The 26946-nt window shown below is 45.6% G+C and overlaps 1 protein-coding gene across 1 annotated transcript in view; it reads right to left on the minus strand.

Moving 5' to 3' along the window:
* Ttc12 (tetratricopeptide repeat domain 12) overlaps positions 1 to 23719 on the minus strand; it is a 43379-nt gene extending 19660 nt beyond the window's left edge. Inside the window, exons 1-10 of the mRNA XM_057768206.1 lie at positions 23690 to 23719; positions 22282 to 22354; positions 14392 to 14552; positions 13859 to 13880; positions 13071 to 13148; positions 12220 to 12341; positions 8923 to 8982; positions 2811 to 2882; positions 1387 to 1447; positions 774 to 962 (exon numbers count right to left, since the gene is read on the minus strand). Coding sequence (XP_057624189.1) covers positions 774 to 962; positions 1387 to 1447; positions 2811 to 2882; positions 8923 to 8982; positions 12220 to 12341; positions 13071 to 13148; positions 13859 to 13880; positions 14392 to 14552; positions 22282 to 22339 — 823 coding nt within the window. The 5' untranslated portion in view covers positions 22340 to 22354; positions 23690 to 23719. The remainder of the gene's footprint in view (positions 1 to 773; positions 963 to 1386; positions 1448 to 2810; positions 2883 to 8922; positions 8983 to 12219; positions 12342 to 13070; positions 13149 to 13858; positions 13881 to 14391; positions 14553 to 22281; positions 22355 to 23689) is intronic.
* Between the last annotated feature and the right edge of the window lie 3227 nt (positions 23720 to 26946).

Genomic DNA, 26946 nt, shown 5'->3' on the forward strand with positions numbered 1-26946 from the left:
CATCCCTCTGCAATCTTTAGAGGGCATACAGGAGGTGGAAAAACTAGAAAGCCATCCCATTCTGGATGTTTATTTTGAGGCCGTTTCCAGGCTCTGGAGAACTTAACAATTGCTAAGAAGTGGTCGAGGGGGTCACCTGGGCTGCCTCTCTGGTCTATACTAAAGCGAAACCACAGACTCCATGCATTTGTACAAATGACATCCTGTCACTGAGCAACCAAAGTTGTTTGCAGGAACTGGTAACAGAATGGCATACTCTCGTTACAAGACAGAAATATCTCCTCTGAAACTATTTTCATGTTCCAAGCAGGTGTTAAGTGCATTGGGGTCATCCCTATAGTTATCACTTCTTCTCTTTCTACAAGGCATAGGGCGTTAAGAACGGATGTGAGGATGTAAGCAAGGCATGTGGAACACACGTGAGGAAAAGTTTACAGAATCAGTACACAGATATTTAATTTTTATATTTACATAAACATGGGCTATGTGTGGTATGAGTATGTAATAGAGGCATGGGGAGCAGTTGGACACCATGTGTGTCTTGTGCTGTGTGTGGTTTTACTGCATGAGTGTTGAGTCAATGCATTCTCTGAAGAGGATGGGGCACAGGTAGAGGTATATTTCTTCCAGACCCTCTTTGGCACCTATATCAGCATAAATTTTCAATCATTATTTACAGAAGGGAGGAGATCTTTGTCTCACAGACTCAGATCCCTAGCCCCCATGCCTTCCCAAGGACAATGCTCAGGAGACCACACACATGTCTAACTTACAGTCTGTCATCATTTCTGTCAGGATCTCAATGCCTCCTGCATAGAACAAGGGTGTCTGGTCAGGCTTGGAGAGGGTCTCCAGGAGATTTCTGGTCGTCATTGCTGTTTTCTTTCCGGAATCCAGAGACTCACGGGCTTCCTTCTCTTGAAGATCTGCCTTTTCTCGAAGAGTGACTTGATTTAGGTATTCTAGCAAATCAAGCAGGAGAAAGCGAAATAAACACACTAACAATCGAAAGAACCATATAGAAGATCCCCCCATCTCTCCCACTCCCTTCCTTTCTTCTTTTCAAGGATGGGAAGTACAAAGCAAGAAAATAATTCAGACTCCTCTTCAGGAAGGAACCTTTTAGGGGCAAAGGCAAATCTAAACTGAGTCTTAAGCCATCTTGGAAATTTGGGGCTATCTAGAAGTCTATGGGAAGACGGCGTGGAAGAAAAGAAACCGAGGAGTCTGAACACCTGGACACGAGAACAGAGGGAAGATGAGCGCCGCAGCCTGCAAACACCAAGGGCTGGGCAGGGCAGGAAAGGTAAGGCTGTGGCTTTGACCAGGGTGGGAGGCACCCCGCAAAGGCAAACTGGATTTGGACAGCCGCAGTGACAGTCTCACCTTTCACCTGAGTCTGCAGCTTGGGGTTTATCTCTCCAATCTTCTGATAACACTCTCTAGACTGGAAAACAGCAACAAAACCTTGAAAGGTGGTCAGGGGTAAAGGTGATTAGGGGGCAGAGAGGGGCGTCCAAGGGCTTGGTTCCTTCATTATCCCTTCTTATCTTCCCCCTGCTCCCAGCACTAGAGGCAGCCAGGGAGAGCAGGAAGCTTTTGATATTTTTGTTTGGGCTTCTCAGGTTCTGTGGCACTACAGGTACTGTTTCAAAAATTCATTTAAAAAACTTGTTTGTTAAATACAAACTGCGATAGCTACTACCCAGTCTTGATTTTTTTTTTTTTTTTTTTTTTTGTGGCTCATGTCTGCTGGAGGTAAGAATAATCATAATGTATATGCTAAATTTAGATTTGATATTTGCACTAAGAGCCTGTCAGCTATGCCCAGGGGAGCTGGGAAATCAGCAAATCTGGAAACTGTGTTGACTGAGACCCAGGGATAGAAGAGAAAAGCCTGGAGAGATACAGGCTGCGAAATCAGGCAGCAAAGGCTCCAGTCACTGGCTGCTTCAGACTGAGCTAGAGAGCTTGACAGCGAGCTCTTACTGAGGAAGTGGTTAGATAAAAAGTTTCTAAAAAAAAAAAAAAAAAGACCAGTTCAGGGAAATTTGGGGGCAAAGATAGTTTCACTCAAATATATTTATTTATATATAATCACCAGAGAGCACCCAGCCAGTTTCCAAGAGAAAAACTAACTAAGAAAATAAACACTCATGTCTTCATGGTTTATCAAGGATCCTTTAGAACACTGGGGTTAAGAATGAACAGAAGACGGCTGGCGAGATAGATGGCTTAGCAGGTGATGGAGCTTGTCACCCAAGCTTGGTAATTCGAGGCTTGAGTTGGTCCCTGGAATCCATGGAAGGAGGGAAACAACTGCACGGAGTTGTCCTCTGTGCCACACCAGGCTCATGAACACACAATAACAAAAGGAGAATGAACACAATAAAAAACTATCGCAGTAAAAGATAAAAATAAAAAGAGCACTATTCCAGATAAGTTTATGTGTGTTCAACCCAACAACTCCTTATGAATGATTTCCGTCGGCTTGGGACCTAGGAGCCCATCACCTCCACTGCCGTCAACACTGGGATTAATTATATGATGCTGTAGTGGGTATGCACGCACAGAAACAAGATTGCAAGTGAATTTTGTTTTCTTTCTGTTCATGTCTTTTCTGTTCATGATTCCCTGAATCAGTACAAGCAGAGGATTCTGCTGACATGAGTCCCACAGCTAGAGGGACTGTCCCGGATTTCATCCAACATCCTTCCCAACTGTCTTATCTCAGGACTTCAGAAAACACTAAAAGGTGGATTAACATCCAACCAACTTGTGAGCTAACTTACACCTCGCTAAGGACTTACCTTGCTGTAGTTCTTCATGGCCAGGTGGGCTTTCCCCATGTGGAAATAGGCTTTGGTGCATTTTTCATCACACTGTGTGAAAGAGAATAGCTGATCAGATGGTTCAGAGGATCTGAAGCCATTAGGCACGCCCCTGCCTGCCTCGTTAACAGAACCAGACCAGCAGCACTTTGGTTCTCGGGACAGCTACCAGAGCTGACAATTAAGATTTTTCTGGGCATTTGTGATCAAGCTAACCGCTGCCTGCGAGGAGCCTGGGTACATGGGCATGCTCTCCTCCAAATTAGTGATACCACCAGCTCTCACTTCCATGTAGAGATTCGCTCAAGAAGTAAAGCAAGACCCCTCAACATTGGTTAAATGTTAGAATCACCTGGAAGGCTCATATATGTTCTGACCTGGCTGCCCCTGGACCAATTACATCACTACCTAAATGGGGTCCAGACAGATGAAATTCTTCAGCTTTTTGGTTGAAACAACTGAGTAGCTAAGTTTGAGATTTGCTGGCTTATTAGCAGACAGGATTCTTTAGGAAAACAACTCTGGTTACCAGTGCATCTTAGTAGGAAGCGGGTTCTTTCTTGCACATAAGCCACAGCCTGAACAATGTTACAGTGCACATTATATTGGTCAGTTGTCATATGTTCACTGAGCTCACCAAGTCGACGGCTGGGTCTTGAAGTGGGGTTGCCTCCCACTCTGTTTCAGACCCAAGTGTGTTTGTCACAAAGTGCCCTCCATGACTCCTGTCTGGGGATGGGGTGGCCATCCTAACTCTGTGACAGGGGAAGAGGAAGAACACTGTGCCCTTGAGAACAGCTGGAAGGTGGAGGGAGCATTTCCAGATGTGCTTACTACTGGTTATTGGATGGACATGCCTGTGGAGGAGAAGAGAGGCTGTGGCTTCCACTTGGAAAGCTTCTCTGTGAGAGGGAACTCAATGGGACCTCCAGGTGAGTGCCTCACTTCCCCCACCAGCTTCTGCTGGATGTCCTGAGGGCCTGACTTGACCTTAGCTCTCCCTGTAGCTATTTGTTTTTACTCAGATACTCCTCTCTGACTGGGACTCTCCATCAAGAACTCCAGCTGCCTGCCTTGAAGAGCTTTCTCCAGTCAACTTCTGCTGGATACTTCTGAGAACCAAATTTGACATTTGCTCTCTCCCATGCTCTTCTCTCCCCCATGCTCTCTGTCTCTCCCCTTTCTCTCCCCTTCCCCATGCTCTTTCTCTTCCCTCCCCAAGCTCTCTCTCTTCCCTCCCCCATGCTTTCTCTCTCCCCTTTCTCTCTCCTCCCCCATGCTCTTTCTCTCTTCCCCCTTTTCTCTCCCCTCCCCCATGCTCTTTCTCTCCCCTCCCAAAAGCTCTTTCTTTCTCCCCCTCCCTGCCATGCTCTTTCTCTCTCATTCTATTTTTTTCTTCTAACTTTGGCATCACTTGTTAGTCCCTCATAAATTCACTCTTTCAAGTCAGAAAGTACAGCTATTGTAGATCATTCTTTGGACCTTATAGAACAACCAGGAATTCACCTCAGTATCACTTAAAATCTAGGCCCTACAAAAGGGAGGCTTTAAGTATACAGCTAAGGATATACCCTTCACAGAAGGCCCTCCTGCCTGCTCCTCCTCGTAAGATTGCAGGGAGAACAAATATATGGACTAAAATTTGAAACACCAGCTAATTAACCTTCACTGATTTCATTATAAGCAAGATATTGAGTCAGGTGAGACATCCTTTAGGGTTTAGAGATAGTAATTCATTCATTCATTCATTCATTCATTCATTCTCTCTCACTGTTGGAAGAATCACATAGCACATAGCACTCTGCTGGGTAATACTCCATTAGCTGCTGTTGCTGTGGTTACAGCAGCAACAATACACTTCACAGCAAATGTGATCTAAAGAAGGCTGAATCATACTAAAAGAGGGAATGGTCAGTGCTGGGGAAACTTTTACAGGCGTGTCTTTCTAGATAATATTTCCTGATCCACTGCTCAGTGACTGGGAGCGATGGAGAGAAGAATGAGGGCCAGGAGGACCAGTCTGTTCCATGAGCTACCATCCAGCTCAACGGCTTTTATGAATTTCTTCTGTGAGCCTCACAGAGATGCAACAAAGCAGGCCCAGTCACCCCCATCCCGCAGGCAAGGAAACCAGAGCAAGAGAGGCTTGACACTGGATCACTGGCGCATGGAGGAGCTAGACTTTGAAATCTGACCACTTCATTCCAGCACACAAGGGCTTTTAAAATGTTATCAGGACTGGGGATGTAGCTTGCCTAATATACCCAAGTCCCTGGGTTTAAATCCCAATACCCCAAACAACAACAAATAAAACCAAATCCCTTTCAGAAATATACTATGGAACAAACAAACAAACAAACAAACATAGACTCTACAGGAAATGCTGGCATGCAGGTTTAGTAGAGGAGACTAAAGAGAGGGGGTCTAAAGCAGAGCAGGCAAACAGGGGAGGGGGTTGAACTGAAGCTTGAGTGAATGGAAGAGCTGAAGGGAGGATGATAGGGAAGGGGAAGGGTAGAGTCCAGAGGCAGCAGAGTTGAGGAGGCTTTATGGTCCGCATGGGATTGGAGTACTGGGTAGAGAAACAACAGGGCTGGAAGGGCAAGCTAAAAAGACTCCACAGGAGGTTCCAACTATGAGGAGAGAGGAGGATGCACCATCAGTGGGGTGAGGAGGCAAGACAGTCTGGAGGTGGCAGGCAGTAGTGAGCAGAGCAGAGAGAGGCAGGGAGATGAGCAAGCAGTTCAGACAGCCAGTGGGAAGAGGATTGATGCCTGACATCCTGGGGACAGTGGCAGGAAGGAAGCACAGACAGCAGAGCTACCTCAATGAAAAAGACCAGCGTGAATGAGAAGTCAGAACGGAGGAGAGACACCTGGAAGGCATGTGTGCCCTTAACAGAAAGAGGCCAGGAGGGGCAGAGAGAAGAGAAGCTGCCTGAGTGGGCAGAGTCAGCTGGTAAACTTCCTAGGTGTGTGTGTCGGGGGGTGGTGCCAAGTCAACCAAGTGACTGAGATGGATCTGGAGCTGGGGAAACAGGTCTGAAAGCTCCTAGCACAGGTGACAGGTACGTCCATGAGGGGAGAAGGGGGTTGTGAGAGGATGGGGACCTTAGAAGGCACAACTGTAGAGCCAAGGAGGAAACAAGCAGAGTGGTGAGCACCCCACGTTCACAAAGGATCAAATCCAGGAAGCAGGAGAGGAATGACCAAGGGGAAGGAAAGATGCTCCCCACGTCCACTCATGAGAACCCAATATTCAGAGCATAGTCACAGCAGAATACCAGGGTTATACAGCCGGGACACGCAAGTCTATAAACCGAAGACCATGACCTACGTGGGTGTAGCACAGAGACTTGGATTTAACTTGACATCACCTTCCTCCTCCACCCACAAAGAACAACTAATAGATCTTCTTAGGATTGGATCCGTCCAGTCTAACCAAGAGCCATCTGTCATGTGCATTTATTCCAATGAAACCCATGCTCTCTTTGAAGGAGTGCAGCTTTCAAAGCGTGGTGGATTTCATTGTGCGGGAAGTGTCCTGCCGAAGATGACATGCGTCTGCCCCTAATTGAAAACAGCTTTGCTGCCCTTATCTTCTTTGATGAGGAACATCAGTCCTGAAAAATCACTTGGTCTGGTCTCTTCCAATTTAAAAGTGTCAAAAAATGTTAAATTGGCACAAAAGTCCCCATGCTATTAATAATAGAATGCTAGTGAAATATAACGAGTTTTAAAAGGAACAAACCTTTCCTTGGAAGTTGCGGCTTCCGCAAAGAGGGAAACCACCAGTTTTCAAATTCCTTTTGTGTCAACCCAAACCTCTGCAGCCGGGAGCCTCACCGGACCTTTAACAAGCCAGACCTCTGAGCGTCAGTGAGTATTCTAGGGCCCGCTCCACCAGGCCTGCTCTGCTCTGCTGTCACCATGAAGTTAATTACGCTGAGCTTCATTCAACATTTGAGCCAGCGTGTCAGCTGGGTCAGCACTGGGTGTGTCTACCTCTTTGTCCTTGACTGACTAGAAAGATGCTCTGGAGGGCCATGCGAGGAGATCCCGTTCCTTTCCTTTCTCAGGATGGGATCCGCTCTCAGGGATCATGGGGTTTAGGGTTTCCCGGTAGGAGCTTTTTACAGTAGATTGTTAAGAGTACAGTCAGTGTGACCCCTGGCTTTGTGATTCTGAGTAAATTGCTTAGTTCATCTCTGAGGCTTCAGTTTTTGGCCATACAAATGCGGAAGCTAGTGGCACCGAACGGAATATAAGCTATGAGCCTGCAGCAATGTTTACTGCTGTCACCATTGAAACCGCCAAGGCAAACACCCTGGGTCTCCTTTCTCCTAATGACTGGTGACAGAAAAAGAAACTGTGAGCAAACAAGGTGACAGTGTGGGTGAGCACGCCTATGCTGGAGGGACGATGCTGGCAGCAGCATGGGGCCGCTCTCATGATTGAAAGACCTGCCCAGCGTGATCCAGCAGTGTTTCCCCCACCCTGTGCCTTCTGGGGGATGACATAATCAGGTCCTTCAGGTGAGCGGCAGGTTCACACATGTTTCATGAACCAACGGAATCAAAGGTGATTGTCTAATTCAGTCCTGTTTCCCTTACTTATGCCCTCAGCAATAAAAAACAAGCAAGAGGAGCCGTGGAGATGGCTCAGCAGGTGGAGGCACTTGCCACACAAGCCTGGTGACAACGGTCTAATCCCTGGAACCCGCCTAAAGGTAGAAGGATAAAACCAGCTCCAGAGACATCCACTTACTTCTACCCATGTGCAAACCCACACATGTCATGCATAGACACACACATGCACGTGTGCACACACACACATAGATAAAAGTTTAAAGATTATCAAGAGAATATCCCTAGTATGTGCACTCCTGGTTTAGGCCACGGTCATTAGGTGAGGCTAAGTGTGCTGTCCTGGGGAATGAGAGGCACAGGACACACTTGGATTATTCTCCTAGCATCTCGATCTTACTCCATTATAAGTTGTTTAAAACAATATTGTCCCATTACAACAAAGAGATACATTTTATGAGGTTAGTCTGATGGTCCAGGCCTATAATTTTAGGAGGCCTGCACCATCAGGGAGGCTGAGGCAGTCAGGAGGATAGCAGGTTCAGGGCTAGACCAGTGAGACCTTGTCTCAAAATATAAAAGGCTTGGGGGGTGTGGCTAAGTGGTGGGATTCTTGCCTCCTATGTGAAAAGCTCTAGGAAAGAGAGAGCAAGAACAAGAATGAGGGTGAGAGAGATAAACACAGAGACAGTGGGGTAGAGAGATACGGCAGAGACAGAGAGGGAGACAGGTTCATATTTTTATGGAGTGCCACACAAAATCTGCAAGCATTTTGAAGATAAAAACGCTTCTTGTTTCCAGACCCTTTGTGGGCTCATGTGCACTCTTCTTTGAGAAGAGTGTGGGTAATTTTTTTTTAAGGCCCATGTGACAAAGTAAGATAGAGAAGCTTGGATTTAGGGTTGTTTAGACAGTTGTCTGAAATCCTGTCCCCAGGACGAACTGCGGCATCCGAAAGCTGAGCAGTTCTTGCTTCCCTGCACCTTTGACTCTCCATGTGTATGCTCTTGGAGGGAACAGGAAGCAAACAAAGCAAAATAGCAGTTGACACTTCCGACATCCCTCTACAAATAGAAGAGGGTATAATCTTCTTCCAAATGATACATCTAAAAGGAAAAGGCCTGGACTGATGGGGAAGATGGCATTGTAGAAACCGGCTCTTGTGACTGGTTGGTCCTGGAGGAGAGGAGGTGTTATTTCCACTATGACATGGAGCAAAGCATTTGACAGCTTCAAGGGTGGGCTAGCACAGTGCAAAACTTTGCGAGACCAATGACGGCAGCATCTCTGGAGTGCATACATGAGCCAGGTGCACTGCGTGCATTGTTCCAACCCTCATAGCAACTCGATTCCACCCCATTTTATAGATGAGGAAACTGGGGCTCCCTTTGAAAATCATGCCCTTCATATGACACACATGGAGCTGCTTTCTATACATTTCAGAATTCAGACACAGGGCCCAAGCAAACCCAATACTGTCATGTGGGGAGGGAAACAGTCTCTCACCTTCAGAGCCCAGTCACAATCCATGAGGGCTTTCTCATAGTCCCCAAGCTTTATATAGGCCTGAAATGACACAAACACCTGATATCAGACACAACTCTGTATCAAGGAGTCGTTAGTCGGTACAGAAAGAACAGCTGATATCAGCAAGTAAAGAAAGAACTTTGGATTTGAGGATATGGGGATAGCTGGGAACCTTACTCACAGGTGGGAGGTACAGCCTGGAGCAACCAATATGGAAGTCAATGTGGAGGATCCTCTGAAAATGACCCAACTATAACACTTCCAGGCACTTCCCCAACGGACTCTACACCCTGCCACAGAGATACTTGCATGCACATTTAGCAAGGAGATGGAACCAGTCCAGATGTCTATCAACATATAAATGGGTAATAAAAATGTGATACACATACACAATGGGGTTTTATTCAGCCATAAAGAAACGGGAAATTGATAGGTCTGGGAAGTATATAAAAGGGGCAAAAAGACAAATACTACATGTTCTCTCTCAAATGTGGATCCTAGCTTTAATGTATGTGTGTATATATTTGTATACATGTAAGTATGAGTAAAGGTCATGTAGTCAGGAAACCACTTTTCAAAATAATTAATATTTACTAATAGTAAAATTGGGAGAAATAGATAAGGAATATATATATAATCTTTTTCTTTTCTTCTCAAGAAGCGCTACATAGATCTTAGGTACTTTTCTTTTGGAAAGTTCCAGAAGAAATAGAAATTGTCATTCCATGTAAAAAAGGAAAACCGAGCACCAGGAGAAGTGATTCTCTAGGGTCCCACCAAGAAGAGAGATGGCCCCACATCTAGGTTTACTCATGACCCAAACTTTGTCAAGGGACTGTGAGATTCTTAGCAATAAGATGAGCTATTTCCACGAAAAAGCCAATCACAGGTGTAACTCTTGGGGAACCGGCGTATGCAGTCAAAGTGGCAGGCGGCAGCTGGCTCCTGGGCTCTGCAGGACAGCCCCACTCCCTCTATGGTCCTGAGTCACCCTCGACAACCATAAAGGAGGAAGAAGTCAACACCATTCTCCATGACAGTCGTGACCATGACTACGGCACTGTGAGTTAAGGTCCCAACAACCCTAAGGCGTCACCATGCGCTTCAACAATTTATCTTAGGCAGCCTTTTATTTCCTCCTTTCTTCCATTCTTTTTTCCTTCCTTTTAAGACTTGACACCTTTGTGTCGTTTCCATCCTCTTTTCCCCCCTTTTCAGAAGAACTGGTTTTCCTAAATGGCAGTTAAATTCTAGATTTATCTAGTGAACACCAGCAATCTTGATTATAACATTAGCTGTAGGGGAGAAACAAAGGCAACGAGGGGGTAGGCTTTTCTTTTTTTCCTTAATAAGCAATAGTCAGCTCCCAGCATCCTTACTGCTTTCCAGCACTGCCTGCAAACAGCAGAGGCATTTTAAAAATAGTGGCTCAAGTGATTCCTAATACCAGGCAGCCCATTCTGGGTTTATTTGCCTCAGAATGCAGGCTCTCGGAGAGAGGGCTGGAGAGCTGGAAAAAATTGCTTCCCCAAAGTTTCTCAGTGCTCTTCCTTGTATTTATCTACAGCCACTGCTAATGTGATTCTTATGACTAACCAAAGGGTGACTTAAAATTGAACACGGTAAAAATCCAACTAATCTAGATGCATGGGGGTGAGCAACCTGCACTAGATCCAAGCCTGAAGTATGCAACATTTTCAAAGCAATTCAAACTCCATTGCTTTCTAATCACTTCAGGGTAACTAGCCTGAGCAAGCATCAGTAGGTAGATATCTTCCAAGACAAAATGTGGTGCCGACTAAGAAGGAAAAGTAATCATTGTATTGACTGCTTACACTTAAGTGATTCTTCTGAATTCTTTAAATGGGACATATGGCTCCAGTGTTATGTAAGTAATGGGATACTGGAAACTGTGACAGAGCATTGGGGGGAAATACATGGTGGATTCTGTCCTTAATAACTTCATATTTATAATCTTGTTAGGGCAATCAGACGGGCACTGCTAAGGTGCCTTCTGGCCATCTATTTCTGTGGACTTGCTTTCTTATAACACATTTTTTTGCCACAAATGAGCGGGGGAAAGGACTCCTGGGCTCCAGTCAGATGCCTGCAAACTGCTGAGGTAACGAGGCTGCCCTGCTCTTGGATTTATTCGTCATTAAATCAGTGTGACTCTCCAGACTCTCCAGCCTTCAACTAGCCTGCCTCTTGCTTCGAATGCTTCTCTTCACAAAGCCCAGACAGGCATTCTCGAGTTAGGGAGATTGGGGCTGATGAGGCCTCTGCAGCTGCCTCCCTCTCTGGTAAATGACGTGGCATCAAGTCTGCCTCATGGAGGTTCTGATGACAGGTCCTGTCTGTCACGGTATCATGTCCACGGATCTTCACTGTGTCTCAAAGATAAGGTTACTTGTGACGTTTTGGTTTCAGATGATAGCTATCAGCCTCTTGCCGTTATTAAGCTGCAGGTTGGAAACAGGGGTGTAGGGGGAGGGTTAGGCTGGGAACATGGGGTGTAGGGGGAGGGTTAGGCTGGGAACATGGGGTGTAGGGGGAGGGTTAGGCTGGGAACATGGGGTGTAGGGGGAGGGTTAGGCTGGAAACATGGGGTGTAGGTGGAGGGTTAGGCTGGGAACATGGGGTGTAGGTGGAGGGTTAGGCTTGGAACATGGGGTGTAGGGAGAGGGTTAGGCTGGAAACATGGGGTGTAGGGGGAGGGTTAGACTAGAAACATGGGGTGTAGGGGGAGGGTTAGGCCTGGTGTTTTGAGAAACTGAGGTTGCTTGTGACATAAATCTGAAGGGAAAATGCTTCAGAAACTGAATTCCTGAGAAACTGGATGCAGGCTACCCAGTCACACAATCAAAAAGCAGGTTTGATAAAATGAGCAGAAAACTAATTAAGAGAGCAGCCTTTGAGAGTCCACCGAAGGGGTAGCAGATTCCAAGTTCTCACAGGCTACTTCAGCCTCCTAGTTTCTCCTATCCACATGGGATACAGGGCTTGGTCATCATGAGTGGTGTGCAGGAACCATCTTGCAGGTGGAGAACGCTGGTTATACGCTGCTCTTCCCAGACCCAGTCACGCGGGTGACTGAAGACTGATAACAGCAAGTATTTCTGCCACGGAAACTGGCACACGTGACATACAACCACAAGAGCTGGTTGGTAACACTTACCAGCCCACCAACGATACCGTCTACCTTCGTCTCTGTTTTGACCGGCTTGGCACCTGTTCTCTGAGTCGCCACCGTGGACCCTGGCGGGGGTGACCTACCTGGGCTCGGTTGGTGTACAGCACCTTCATGTCCTTCAGCTTCCCCAGACCCTCAGTGTAGCAGAGGATGGCTGCTTCATAGTCGCCCTTGACAAAGGCCTCATTCCCCTTCTCCTTCAGGGCTAGGAGAATAGAAGGCAACAGTGAGCTCATGTCACAAGGTCATCACATGTCACAGGTCCTTCCAGATTGCAGACTTTCCAGTTCAGTGCATTGCCACTTAGTTTTCTCTGCAGCTATTCAAGGCCCAGTTTCTTTAAGCGTTTATTTTCCCCTTCAAGTCTATGTCGAGTTTTCCTCAGAGAAACAACATTTTTCTGAACTGAGGTTTACGTCTGCTCCTCCCAGTTTTAGTTCCTTTTGACCAAGGCAAGTGCCCCATAATTTTCGAGCAACTAGGGGACGGGCAAGGTCTGTATTACACATACCATCAGGTGTTGAGGATAGCCCAGAACACATTCCGTACATTCACGTACCCAGCCCCAAAGATAGCGCATCTCTTTATCCATTTTCATTTATTTTATATCCCCCTTTCTCCTGTTTACTTTTCTTTCTGACCATACCTTTACCCCAGGCTAGCCTGTGGAGCCTCCCCCTTCTTTCCTGCTTCCCAAGCACCATTCAGAAATCTGATTGACTCAGTCTACCTGGGGGTGCCGGCTGAGGTTGTATACTGCTCTCTGCGTGTTAGTAGGAACAAAGGACGGACTACCAAGGATTTCTGCCTGGTCAGGTTCTCTGACTGCCAGTCCATCGTGAACCCACCCCCCAGGGCACCCAATGTCCTCATGCATCAGCGTGCAGACTTTCATGGGCTCTTTCCAGCTTGAAATGTAAGGACCGGCGATTACCATCTGCTAGGACTCTGCTTTCTCGTCTTCTCTTGGCTCGTTCCTTTGCATCCTTCTCCACTGATGCCAAGAAGGCCTCTGACAGCAAAGCAGTTTACAGCATTAAAAAAAAAAAAAAAAAAAAAAGCCAGATAATCCAATCAGTCCTTTAGTTCTCAATTCAAAGGAAGCTACTGTGGGACTTGGCAAGTTGTACCTTTAATGCATACAAATGCAGGCACACACATGAATGTATGTGTGTGTACACGCACACATGCATGCATAAACACACATAAGTACATATATTTCTGAGACAGCCAAAATGTCACTTTCTTAATTTGCCATTAAATGCTGATCTGTGTGTATTATTATGTGTGATGGCTGTCTATGCTTCAGATTTGAAGTATGTCTTTTAAGAGAGTTTTTCCTTTGAAGGGAGACCTTTTATTGTTGTTCTATTTGGTATAATGAGCCTCAGAGCTGAGCAACATGGAAAACACCAGCATCCCCTAGGTAGGGAGGGTAAATTGGATCATAGGAATAACGGAATTCAGTTTACAAAAGATTGGCCAGGAGAAAACAAAAACCAAACCCCAAACTCAGGAATGTCTCTAGACGCTGCCTCCTCAGACCAGAGCACCCAAACCTTGGTGATTAGCAGAGTTTTGTTCCTGGGTTGTTTGTGAGCCCAGAGGCTATAATTTAAGGGTTTGGAATTTACATTCTTAAAACTTACAAACAATAAACAAAAAAAACTGATCCTGATCCTAAATGAATAAAACCTACTAGAAGAGAGATGCTGCCCTTACCTGGGTTCATTTCATCTGCATTCTGCAAGGCACGGACATCATAAAAACAAAGAAACAAAGTTTAAAATTCAGTCTCCGATAAATGTGTTTATCAGCCAAGAGAACAAAACAACCACAAACGAGCAGTCAGGTTATTTCCTTTACCCCCAATACTGATGGCTCCCAAATTTACAGGGCTTGAAACATTTATAAAGCTGGAGTTGCAACTGCGGACATAATTCCGGGCCTGATCCTGTAGAATCAAGATGGCTCAAGTCAAGGGACCCCACCTCCCGACCTATGACCTATGACCTATGACTATGTTAGAATATGAATATGAGTCTAGAAACACGACACTCAAGCTCAGGGGCAGAGAGGTTGGGTTTTCACAAAAGGAGGAGAAGAAAGCATCCACAGAGCTTATACTTTCCATATGGAAAACAGATCTAGAAAGCCTGAAATACAACACTACTCCAGCTTCATTGGACAGTCTGAGATGGCACCAGGTCTCCTGACTGAATCTACATATAGAACTCTATAGCAGAAAGGGAAACCTCGGGTGCTCTTGGGGGACTGATCATGGTCTTGTTCAAGGTGGTCCTGCATCCGTCCTCTTCTTGATCTCTCTCCATCAGCTGCAGCTTCTTTTCTGTCTCCAGAACAGCTTTCTGCTGTATGACGGGATCATCGGAATTCATCTCTTGAATTAAATTGGCTAGAAGAGAAGTCACATGCGACTCAATTGAACAAGTTCTTCAAAGGGAAAAAGACTCCATCCGTTGGAAAGGATGGTGTTGAAACTTGATAAGGTCAATCTTAAGATAGGAGAAGAAGGTAATAGGAGGCCCAATGAGTCACTGGGACTAATGTGAAACAAGAATGAATAACATTTGTTTTACCTGGGGTGGGGGGAACAAATGGCAAGATAATTTAATGCTGGGCTTCACGAAATAGAGTTTAAAAATCACTTCTCAACACAGTAGTAATTTGTGACTCATTTATTAGGAGTTGTGTATTTTGATGAATATTAGAGAAAAATGATGAATAAAAAAATATCCCTTTGTTTGGTTTGAAAAGCTTGTGATCTTGCGTGCGAGACAAACAGAATAGAAGCAGCTTTGAGATTGATTCACAAAACAACAGCCTTTAATGCCTCCCTGCCTCTCTTCACTGCATGGCCTACCCAGATTGGCGTCCACAGACTGCCACTCAGAGGGATTTCTCTCCTCTGCCCTCCCATCCCACCTACCCAATGAATCTGCTCATCTCACTCCAACTTCAGATTCATTTAACTATCCATATCTAGCAGTCTTGACTAGAGATGCTGAATATTGATGGAGAAAGATGCGTAAATTTCCTGGGGAATCTGGTCCCAGTTTGACTGGACCACCAGCGACCCTCAGACTTGCAGCAATCCTATTATGCCATCCAGGGTAGGCAGTCTATTATTCTCTCAAAGAGTTTCAAGTTTGGGGCAATTTAAATCTGATCATTCCAAACAGAGGACATTGCTTATTAATTTAGAGAGGGAAGGGATGACATCAGGGATGAGCTCTTTTAAGGTCATGTTGTTAAACTCACACAGCTGCGCTCATCTGCATCCATCTTTGGTTCTCCCCACAGAGGGATGCTGTCTCTCTTGTATGAGGTTTGAGCTTCTGCTTGTGCAGGGGGGTTGGGAAATGAATTCTACTCTAGAAGTGAAAAAAGTCATTTATGGCCAGTTTTGCTATCTATCTGAACATGCTTGATACACGGTTTTGCAAAATGTGAATTAGTGTGTAGCCTACATTTTATTTGTAATATGCTTAAAAGATTTTGCATGATACCTGTAGTTCTAGGTAGTGTGACCATGAGTCAAAGGTAATCCAGTTTAGTATTGATAGATATCCATGTGGATTTTTTTTTTATGTTTCAGACAGTAGGTAAATGCTGAGTTGAATACCTATATGTGCATGCTCTATATTCTTCAGGATATGACTGTGTCAAGTTTCACAGCTATAAGTAGTTTATAATAAAGAGTCTCTAGGCTGGCCAAATGGCTAAGTAGATAAAGGTGCCTGCTGCCAAGGCTGACCGCCTGAATTCCATCCCCAAGATCCAAAGGGTAAAAGGAAGAAACTGACTCCCAAAAGGTGACCCCTGACCCTCACGCAAGCACGCACATTCCCTCTCCCTGGTAAACAAATAAGTGTAATTTTAAAAGCTCTCATGACGAAACCCTAGACCTTGTAAAACTAACCAAAAGTTTTTATGAAGTAAATGGAAGAATAAGTCGAAAGAACGAAGGAAATTAAATAAGCAAATAAATATAAAGAGCTGCACTCCTTCACATTGTTGTTAACACCTGCTATCGACAAACTTTTAAAGTTGCCGCCTTCGTAATGAATGAAATTGGAATCTCATTAACATGTTATTTTTCACTTTGCTGATTATGATTGGACTGAATATCTTATTAGTTATTATCCTATTATGCCTATTCTTATTCTTGGCCCATTTTCTACTGGGTCATTTGTCCCCTTTGCATTGATATAAGTGACTTCTATATAAATTCTGGACTGGACACAAGGATTTTTAAAAATCCCCTTGGTTACAATGTCTTTTCATTTGTTTTTATGCAGGCTTGGATTGATCTAACATCCTCTTCCAGCCCCTTGGGCACCTGCATATACGCTCACACAGATACACGCTTACACATAAAAACAAATCTGCAGTTTGGTTATTTTCTTTTCTCATCACTGCGTGAGATCCTTGTGCACACTTGAACCTCGTGCAGGGTGGGAGCACAGCTGGCTGAGGATGAAGAGTCTTCCCCACTGTTTTGCCCTCACTGTTACAGGTGTGCAATCTGTTCCACACTCTTCACACCTTCTGCTGCACTGTGTGCACTTTCTAGCACGCTCACATCCTCACATGGATCACCAAAGAGATTTGTTTTGTTTTGTTTTGTTTTGTTTTGTTTTTTTAAATCTCAAACACTGGAGAGTTAGATCACCATTTTTTTTTCCTGTGAAATTTTCCTGGTAATTATTGGTCCTTTGTTCTTCCACACGGACCTTTGGGCCAATTTGTTGAATTTGAACACAGACTACTTTGGGGATTTTGATTTAAACTAATGGTGCAAAAGAATTTGGGGACAACTGTTGTCTTTGCCAAATGATACCTGAGGAAAAAAATACATGTCTTTTATACACAGATGTTCTCTTATGTCTTTTAATACAATCTCTATTGACCAAGCCCCATACTTCACCCCAATTCAGTTAGCTTCTCCCTAACTTCCTTCCTCAGGTCTTGGATCTCATCAAGGGCAGCAGGTTGCGGCTGTTGTTTCCTTAGGTTTTTTTTATGGGTGTGGCTGTCTGTCAAGCCTTCCATGTTTTTGAAGACTTCTACAAGTTTTATTTGTTGGTCTTAACATTTATTTAATGGTTGTGTTTGGTGGGGGGTGAGATAGGTGAATGTGCAGGTTCCACAGAGGTCAAAGGACGGTGGGAGTTGCTTCTCTCCTCCCACCAGGTGGGTTCTGAGGCTAGAGTTTTGGGAATCAGACAGTCCATCAGCCTGGGCATTAAGCACCTTCCCCTTCTTCACTTCACTTGAACAGTTTCCTGCCACACCAACTCCAGTGTAGACCCTGCTTCTCCCACGGTCTGAGTGGCTCCCCTGAGCTGGTACGTGGCAGTTTCCAAAGGTATCAGGGCAACTGTTTTGCAGTGTCTTTCTATTTGGGTTTATTTGGTGTGTTTCTCAGGCTAGATCGACTTGGGCTATAGGACTGGGGAGAAAGACAACAGCAGAGCATTGTAGGGTACAAGATATCACTATGATATCATGATGATGGCAACCGTGACAATTTGTGGAAGTTTGTGCCTGCCAGCTTCTATCTACTGTTGAATTACTTTCCACACCGCAGGCATTGCAACAAGCCTTAATGAATCTCTCATTTAACGGGAGGAGAGGTAGGCTCTGGCTCCCTGAAGGAAACACAAGTTATCAAGAATTCACCTGGGTGGGAGAATTGTTTGATTCATTTACCTACTTACTTATTCAGTCTCACTCACGTCAGTGTGAATTCATGGATATTTATTTCCTATTTCGGATTATAATGTAAACCTATGTTGTTTATTCTGTTGCTCATATTGTCCCCATTCTCCCCACCGGGAGCTCATTCAATTAAATTTTTATAATTTTCTCCACGAAGATCTTAAATATATTTTGACATTTTTATTTTCATATTGAAATGCGGCATTCCTGAGGCCAAAATGCAGAAAACTCATTTCAAGGTATGAATACAAAGGAAATGAACTCAATTCACGCAGAGTTCTTGGCACTCCCACACTCGTTAGTGTTATTCCTGATAGAAACACATAGGATCACTTGGGGACTAGACAGGAAAATGGTGCCTGTGCTCCAGCTCACAGAAGCAGTGTAGAAGGGTGGTCACAGGAGGTTGTTTTGGGGCTGGAAAACAAAGAGAACAAGGCAGGCTGTAGCCAAAGAGGAGGAATGCGTGCTTCCATCATACTACCCAGAGCGGTGAACTACAGTGAAAGTCATGTGCTGTACACGTGATAATGGCTAGGAGGGTAGACCTTTAATGTGCTCACCAAAAGAGGTGTCAGGTATGTGCTTTGACAGGTTAATTTGATTGGCTTAATTAGTTCATAATATATACAAAATACTACATCCATCATAAATATGTAAAATTTTGCTAAATAAAACTTAGGAAGATGTTTGTTTTAAAGACCACTTTGTATGATATTAATGTTTGGCATCTACCTTCTTTGTATAATATTTGCTTGGTAAATATTTCTACATTTTTAAGCACTCTATCTACTCCTGTCTTGTAGGTATGTCTCTCTAGGCTCAAGCCTAAAGGCTATTGCACACTGAATATCTTCTGGGGGATGTCTTACTCATCAAACTTGACACACCCATCCTTCTTCTAAATCAGCTCTGCCTCAAATCAAATGCCCCAGCTCAGTAAATAACTGACCTACCTGCCACTCCGCTCTTAGGACATATCCATGAGTTCTCTTTCTCTCTCAGCCCCCACAGCCAAGAGCACCAAAGCTTGTCAAGAATATCTTCTAAGTGTGTTTCTATTAAGTACTCTCTGTTCCCATTGTCACCACATCTGCCCAGCTGATGGCTTCTACCAACTGCGGGACTTGGGGAAAGCCTCTTGGCCGGAGCCTCAGCACCCTATTTCCCCCCTCCGATCCACATTACACACCCAGCAGAGGAATTCTCTAAGATGCTAAGGCTCTAGTTTTAAGCATTCCCCTCAAGGGGCCTCTGGACCATTGTTCTCAGTAAACGTGAGCTCTGGGCTGCAGCTTCCTCAGCTGCCGTCTTCCGGTCTTTCCTCCCTCTGATGGACCCTTCTCTCTTTGCTGATGTCTCGGTACCCCTTCAGGCCTTTTCAGTCCTTCTGCTTCTAGGAAGCACCACACTGTCTCCTTAGCACCCAGATTTGCCACCTCCTCACTTCCCAACTAGAACATTCATTCCTTCACATCTGTCACAAGGGTCAACTCCTGCTGACCCTTTAGATTTATTTACGTGTCACTTCTTGAGAGAAGTTTTGACAGTTGTTACAGCTAGAATGCATATACTCTGTCTGATCTGATCTATGCTGATGCCCTACACCTCAATATTTGGTCGTTAACTAAGTGATGTAAGAGTTGGGCTCCAATTCAATATGATGGGTGTCTTAATAAGAATATGTTCTTACTGACATGGGTCTTTGTGAAGAGTGGCACTGAGCTGTGCTCTGCTTCAGGGCTATCTTTAGGAGTCAGCACCTTAGGCAAAGGCATCAAGAATATAATCAAGAACTGCAAAACTGCCCCCTTCGATAGCTGCTCCCCCAACTGGAACCAGACTCAGAACTACGTGGACTTCGGTGACTGGGAGAAGGCTACGACTGAGAAAAGGGGTGATGGCGCCGTTCCTGAACGGTGCCTGCGTGAGTTCAAGCCCTGCTGCTCCATCCATATCCTGGTTCTCAATCTGGGACAATGGCCAAGCAGAAGGTACCTTTCCTAGGAAAACCTGACGTGTCTCTGACCCCTTCTCCTTGGCTCTCCCTGGGTTAGGCATATTTCGGTACATGATGGTTCTTACTCATTGGAAAAGGAAAAAGACACCCCCCCCCCAAGAAGGTATACAGGAAAAGCTAGGGAGAAAGCTTCATTGGTAAAGTGCTTGCCAACACACAAATCTGAGGATCTGAGCATCTGAGCTTGATCCTCAATGCCCTTGTAAAGAACTGGATGTGGCAGTCCATCTATAATTCCAGTGTGCGGGAGACAGATACAGGTGGGTCCCTGGAGCTTGTTGGTTAGGGACTGTAGCCTAACTGGTGAGCCTCAGGTCCCAGTCAGGAACCCTATCTAAAAGAAAAAATTAAAGTAGATATATGTGTTTTCCTACTCATGAACACGAACACACACTTGCATATAAACACATACACACATAACATATGCTGTAAATACACAATGAGAAGTGGCCTTCTCCAAAGTCAAACGCAGAGGTCTAAGGAAAAACCAATCCTGTCAACCCTTTGTTCTGAAACAGTCGAGTTTCAAGAACAGTGATAAAATAAAATATATTTCCCCTGTTTAATTCACCTAGCCTCTGGTACTCTCTGATAACAGTCCTGTCCGACAACTGCCTAAGCTGGGTCAGATTTTTCTGCACTTTTCAACTCTCTCTTCCTTCCACACCTCACCTTGAAATTATTTGTTTAATATCTACCCTCCCACTAAGCTATGCATGTCATTAAAAAGTGATTCTTTTACTACCTTGTGTACTACTTAGAAATAACACACAGCAGGAACCTGAGGAATGGATGCATAGAATCTATATGCATGTAGCCATTTAAAAATGCAATAGGATTAGCAATTTGGTCACCTTCCCACGGCTCAGAGTGTCCAACAGTTACCACAGTGACCATTTGGATCATTGTGGAAAACTCAATTGCATGATGCTAATATAAAAGGTACCCGGGTAAATTGAGAATGAATAAAGACTAGACAGGGAAAAAAAGATGGGGAAATGACAACATCCAGGTGCAGAGATGAAATGCCAGAGTATGGGGAGCACACCATGGGGAGCACACCATAAGCAGCTTATTGCTGCTCAAGTGTGAGGTGAGAGAGATGAGAGGTTCACAGACAAGGTCACGTGAGGACGTAGTCCCGACGAGAGCTCCTGATTTATTGCGACTGAGAACACAAGCAGAGAAGTGTCTGGCCAGATCTGCAGTTTAGATACATTACTCTGTGGGGAGTATAGGTCTGACGGCAGGAACAAAGATTAGAGGTTGTTAAGAGTCTGCAGAGAGAAACCAGAACAAAGGGCGGCTCAGACTAGATGGACAGTGGGTGGGGCAGGGGAGCCCAACCCGAAGTCTGATTGGACAGAGCGTGGTAAAGGAGGGAGGAGTCCCATTGGCTTGTAGATTTGGGGGTGACAGTGCCACCAACTGAGAGCAGAAGCAGAGGGCAGAGAAGGAAGTTTGATTTAGGAAGGGGAAAGGAGAGAAAGTAAGAGATAATGACTCAATTCTGGACGCATTAAGTTGGAAGCAATTGTGATTTAGAGTCCACTTGGCAATTAGCCATAGAGCCTGAGACTCTGAAAGAAAGACAGAGAGGCAGCAGAGACACCAGCAAACAGGTGGATTCGCATGAAGAGATGGGTGAGCAGTGTACCAAGGCCACGAAGGCATTCAGGAGGGAGAGGAGGAGAGGCCAGCGAGGAACGCAAAGAACACACAGGTGTGCATCCACATGAGGTTACCCCATTTCTAAATCTGGTTCTTCTTTGCCTCAAACAAGCTCTGTAAAGTCTGGGAAGGGGTGTACTGATTTGAAATCTCTTCCATCTCCTGTATGGGTTCAGAGTATACTCTCTGAAGAATATATAGCCTACCTGCTTGAGCTCGGAAAGGGTGTTCTAGGCCAGAGGGAGAGAGAAAATAAAACTCATAAGCCATTCATGTCATTGGTGGATCTGGAGGGAAAGCCACACTCTTGCCCCCTGCCTAGAACAAGAGGGACCCAAATGACTGCACAGACTTTCCAGTGATCCCAGAGCAAACATCTAGACTCCCTGGCAACAAGGAAACACCAGCTCTGGTTGAACGGAAAGGTACATGGAGGAGAGCCGTCAGCCTGAATTTCAGAGAGACTGAAACAGCTTCTATGATACCAATTAACAGACAGAAAATACTGCCCCAAGGCTGTAAGTGAATTCTCAATAGCCTTTCTGTTTAATTTCAATTACACCTTTTTTTTTTTTGAGAGAGAGAGAGAGAGAGAGAGAGAGAGAGTCATAAACCTGTCAGACAAGCCAGGAGCTTAGAGCCGATCATTTTCTCCTTACCAGTCCACCTCCCCAAAGCAGAACTCAGCCTATGATTTACAACTACTTACTGATTTCATCCACATTTTCCAGAAATCTCTGCAAATCTCTCTCTTGATCATCAGCCATTGCAGACACAAATCTCTAAGGAAGGCAGTATAAATTATGAAATTAATAATAAAACACTAGACAGAACCGTCGGGCTTATTATCTGTCTAAGACTAAGAGCCAAGTGATTATTATTAAGGCCGATTTGTGTTTGTAAATGTCATAAATAACAGCAGGGCAAAGCCATTTTTCTCTGGCTGCTGTTTAAGGCCAAGGACACTCATTACTTGTGGCAACACTTCCGGAGAGCTGCCAGCCCTGTCTCTGCTGGGGAAATTGCTCTACAATAATTCTTCCAAAGGCAACACCGACCACTGTAATTTAGGAATCAGAGGCAAAGGAAGCTGGGAGAGCAGCCGATGGGCTGCCAGGGCTAGAGGAGGAGGGTAGTGCCCAACTTTGGCCATGACAGGCATGTCTAGTCAGAAGCTAGGGTCAGGTAGTGCATCAGGTAAGTAGAGAGGGGACTATCTGCATATACATGTCCACACTTGCTTAAAACCTATGGCTCTGGCTTGTTTCTGAGCACAAAGGGAAGGCACAAATTGTCAAAAGATGTCAACGTCCACCAGGGCCTGCTTTCCAATACCTCCACCCCAACCCCATCCCCACCAAAGTACATTGGCTTTATTACACTTGGTTTTGAACATGAAGACTACATGATAAACTTAGTGGTACTCAAAGGTTTACCCACACAGCTAAAGATCACCTGAAACTTGTAAAACATAGGTTTCCCCAGCTTTGGCTCACACAGGAGTTGCTCCCCAGGGATGCACGTTTTAAAGACACTACGCGGTGACATATAAGACAACGATGAATTAGAACTTTGTCACGGACAATTAGGCAGTTTCTCTGTGCATGCTATGGAAATCAAAATGCGAACCCAGAGGACACCACGGGGTTGACTTCAGCAACTGGGACTTGGTGGGTTATTAGTGAGGCTTCCTTAGCTAGGAAACAGCCTTGCACAAGGCTCAAACAGTTAACCTTCCCTGGAAACCCGTCCAAGGGTGCGAGGCTAGCGCCGGTCAGGCGCTTCACAAAGACAGCCAATCTTTCCAGAGCGGTTAACTAAAGTCAGAGGGGTCCACAGCTGAGTAGAGCCACAGTTCCGGGGCAGGGCGCAGAGGAGGACTTACACCCGTGCCCCGCCCCTCCGTCCTGCACACCCCACTGGAGGGCGGGGACAGCTGCAATGTTGCTTAGCAACCGCTCCCCAGCGTCCTGGCCCTGTACCCTCAGTGTTGGTCCCAGCCTGTAGCTGGTACCTGCCTCATCCTTAGGGTCCCAAGCCAGTGGCCTTTGTTCAACTGTGAGGCCAGGCCAGGACCAGTCCCAGGATAGACCCCAGGGCCACCCAGTTGAACTGACCTGCAGCGCCCAAGATCGGACAGGAAATGGAAGTGGAGAGCAAACTGTGACTGGCCTCTGCGGGGGGGAGAGGCGGGGCCTGGCGGGGCGGGGCTTCTTGTGACTCTCCGAGCGCGCTGCCCAGTTTGTACCTGGGTCGCCTCACCCAGAGCCAGAAACCTAAGTAGCTAAGCGCTGGTCCCTAAAGCCCTTTCGCTTTTGAGGAGCGCAGGAGTTCAGTACCAATTGGTTTCATATCTTTCGACCACAAAGTAAAAGTTTCCATCCATCGTACTTCTGTGTGAGTCCGGTTTTGTTTAATGACCATAATGACCAATGTGTGGTCTCTAAGCACTAGCGTACTCTCCTTGCTTCTCGATTTTTCTCACAAAGTGGAAAAAACTGCACTTTCTCCTTGGGTTATTATAATTAAGAGGCCTGGATCCTAACTACAGGCACATAAGTGTTATGCAGCGAACCCTAGTAGGATTTAGGGCAGCGTGAGCTTGGGACACATTAATTCACATTCAAAATATATACCTTTAAAGAGACCTCTCCCCCCAACCTCCGCCGCACCCCCTCTCTCCACGAATCAGGGTTATCACTGTGTAGCCCAGCCTGGCCTCAAACTCCTATCCTCCGACCTCAGCCTACTGAGGGCAGGAATTAGAGTTACATGCCATCAGACCCAGCACTAATCTGCTTTTTAAAGCATGTTTCAACATGCGATGCACTAGGTCTTTGTAGGTGAGAAGTTTGACAGGAACAAGATTGAGCTGATGACCCCAGTAAAAGTTGTGGGTGCTTTTACGGAATGTGTGATAGGGGCCGAGGAGTCCTCAGCACTTACCAGGAGGGCAAAGAGGTCCGGGCAGAGCCAGCCACTTCCAACATAGATGGCAAGATTCTATAGCTCACAGCCTCAGATAATAGAAGGGTTATTTGAAGCCTCCACGGGCATGAGGTGCAGAGGCAGCCTAGCAGGAGTACTTGCCAATGGAGAGCAGCCCAAAGGGGCAGAGAGATCTTCTTCTATTTAAGCCCCTGCCACACTTTTTTTTTCTTTCTTTCTTTTTTCCTGCTTAAAACCAATGGAGGTTTGAGCTCCTAAGTGAGAATTATGGAACTCAGAAATCACTCTGCATTTGATGGATGCATATAATGACTGAGCAACTGTTGATAATGTGTCAACATTTGGGGTGGGTTTGTCACCTCAGCATAACAGAACATGCCCATCTCACCGGATTCAGCCATCCAGGCTACCTGTTCTTCATTCAGTACTATGCCCAAATCCGGGGACCTTGTGGTTGAGTGTGTGTGGATTAGGATCACCATTGTTAGATGCTAAGGGTCAGTATCCGTTCACCTGTATAGAGACAGACTCCTTGAAAGCATTAGTGAGCTATATTTAGAGAATGACTTTACTTTCATCAAACCCAAGTCCCCATGTGTGGGACTTCAGTTTTGTTTTTATGTCTTCAATAAAAATGGAGGAGCATCTGGTCAGCCTCCCCCGTATCATAAATCTTGGACTTAGAGATTAATGGAAGCCTTCGTTGCCCCCTTTCACTGAGCTCACTCCCCACCATGCCAATAATTCTAGCTCCTTGATTTTCTCATCGATTATGGTTTACAAACTTAGAAGCGTTTGAAAAAAAATTTCCCCAGCCACGTGTAGAGTGAAAGAAATTACCTTTGCCTGCTGAGATTAAATGGTGCAGACAAGTCCACTAGAATCCAGGAGTCCAACTGTAAGACGTCTGTAAGAAATCCCTCAGCTGTGGGACAGTTAACTTGCTAACTTTGGCTTCAAGGTTCAGAGAGGAAAAGGTCAGCAGGGCTTGTCCGGGTCTCTTGCATCCCCAAGGACACGTACAAAATCCTGCTTCATTTCTTTCTCTTAAACATGTGTCCTTACAGGGAGAGAAAATAAGGAGCTAAAAATCCCTGCCCCTCGGACTGGCACCTACTGTTTCCATTCCTTGCTGTATAGAAAGGGCTAATTTCAGGACCCCAAGCTCAGGTGTCTCCAGGGGACAAGAGTCTCCCTCGAAATTTCTGTGCTGAAGTAATGGCATGGGAAATATTAACCACGATCACAATAGCAGTCCCGAGAAACACTGCGGAGCAGCTGTGTGCCAGGCACACACATGACTTTATTGAAATGTTCTGTTTGTTCCCGTTTCTTAAGTTAAGAGCACACAGTCACAAGCGTCTGAGGCTAGTCAGGGGCCGAGCAAGACCCGAGTCTTGATCTGTGCCCTCATAGATACCCTACTTCAACTCCTTCATCCCATGAACAACTCTTGTAGAAAGCTCTGGTTTCAAACTTCTGCAGTCAGCAGCCACCCTGCGAGTTTCTCTAAGCCTAGGCTTTGCTCCCTAGGCATGTAAAGAAGTCTGCTCCACGCTTGTCACAGACAGGTCTAACTTCCTCTCCAAAGGGACATGCCCCTGACTCCATTCAAAAAGTAAGGCGATTCCACCAATGCCTTTCTTTAGAGACTTTCCTGTGAACCATGAGACTTCTCTGCTAGAAAGGGAAGAAAGTGGCGACTCCCATGGCAGATGTGAGCAGCGCCCATTCCCGCATGGTGTGGAGTAGCACTGCCATCTTGTGGACTGCGTGGCTGTGATTAGCAGACGCCGCGGCAGGAAAGACTGTAAGGCACCCAGTCAGTGCTCAGGCGTTCTTGTTTTTTTCTTAAATATATGTAATGCTAACTGAACACCTACTGTGTACACATACTTGGCAAGGCCCTTTCTACAGCTGCTCTGCCGAGACTGTCTCTTCAGATAGAGAACTAACGCCAGCGCCTCGGGATGTTGAGTTTAATATTTAATTGCTTGTTTGTGGTACGAGGTCATCCATCCACCGGTGACTGCTCTCACCAAATAAATATGACACATCAACTTTGTTCAGTGGGGTCTTCTCTGCCATCAAGGTTTGTGGGACAATGGCAGACACAGAATTGCAAGACTCCGTAGTCACACATTGTCCTGATGCAGGCCACATTTCAGCTGTTATGGAAGACTGGAGATGGGTGTTGCTAGTGAGTAGGGTCTCTCGTCCTTGGGTCTACAGTTTTATACCATGTTGGAAGCACAGGCAGAAACTTTGACCCAAGCACCCTTATTCCTCTCCAGTCTTTTGCCTGCGAATTACTGCATCACTGTCACAGTGCATGCGTGTGGCCTTGGGTCACTTAACCATCACCACTCCAACTGCTGCTACATTCCGAAGATCCCTTACGGGGATCTTAACATGTTTCTCATGA

The sequence above is a fragment of the Chionomys nivalis genome, chromosome 4 (genome assembly GCF_950005125.1).
Source record: "Chionomys nivalis chromosome 4, mChiNiv1.1, whole genome shotgun sequence".
Lineage (NCBI taxonomy): Eukaryota > Metazoa > Chordata > Mammalia > Rodentia > Cricetidae > Chionomys > Chionomys nivalis.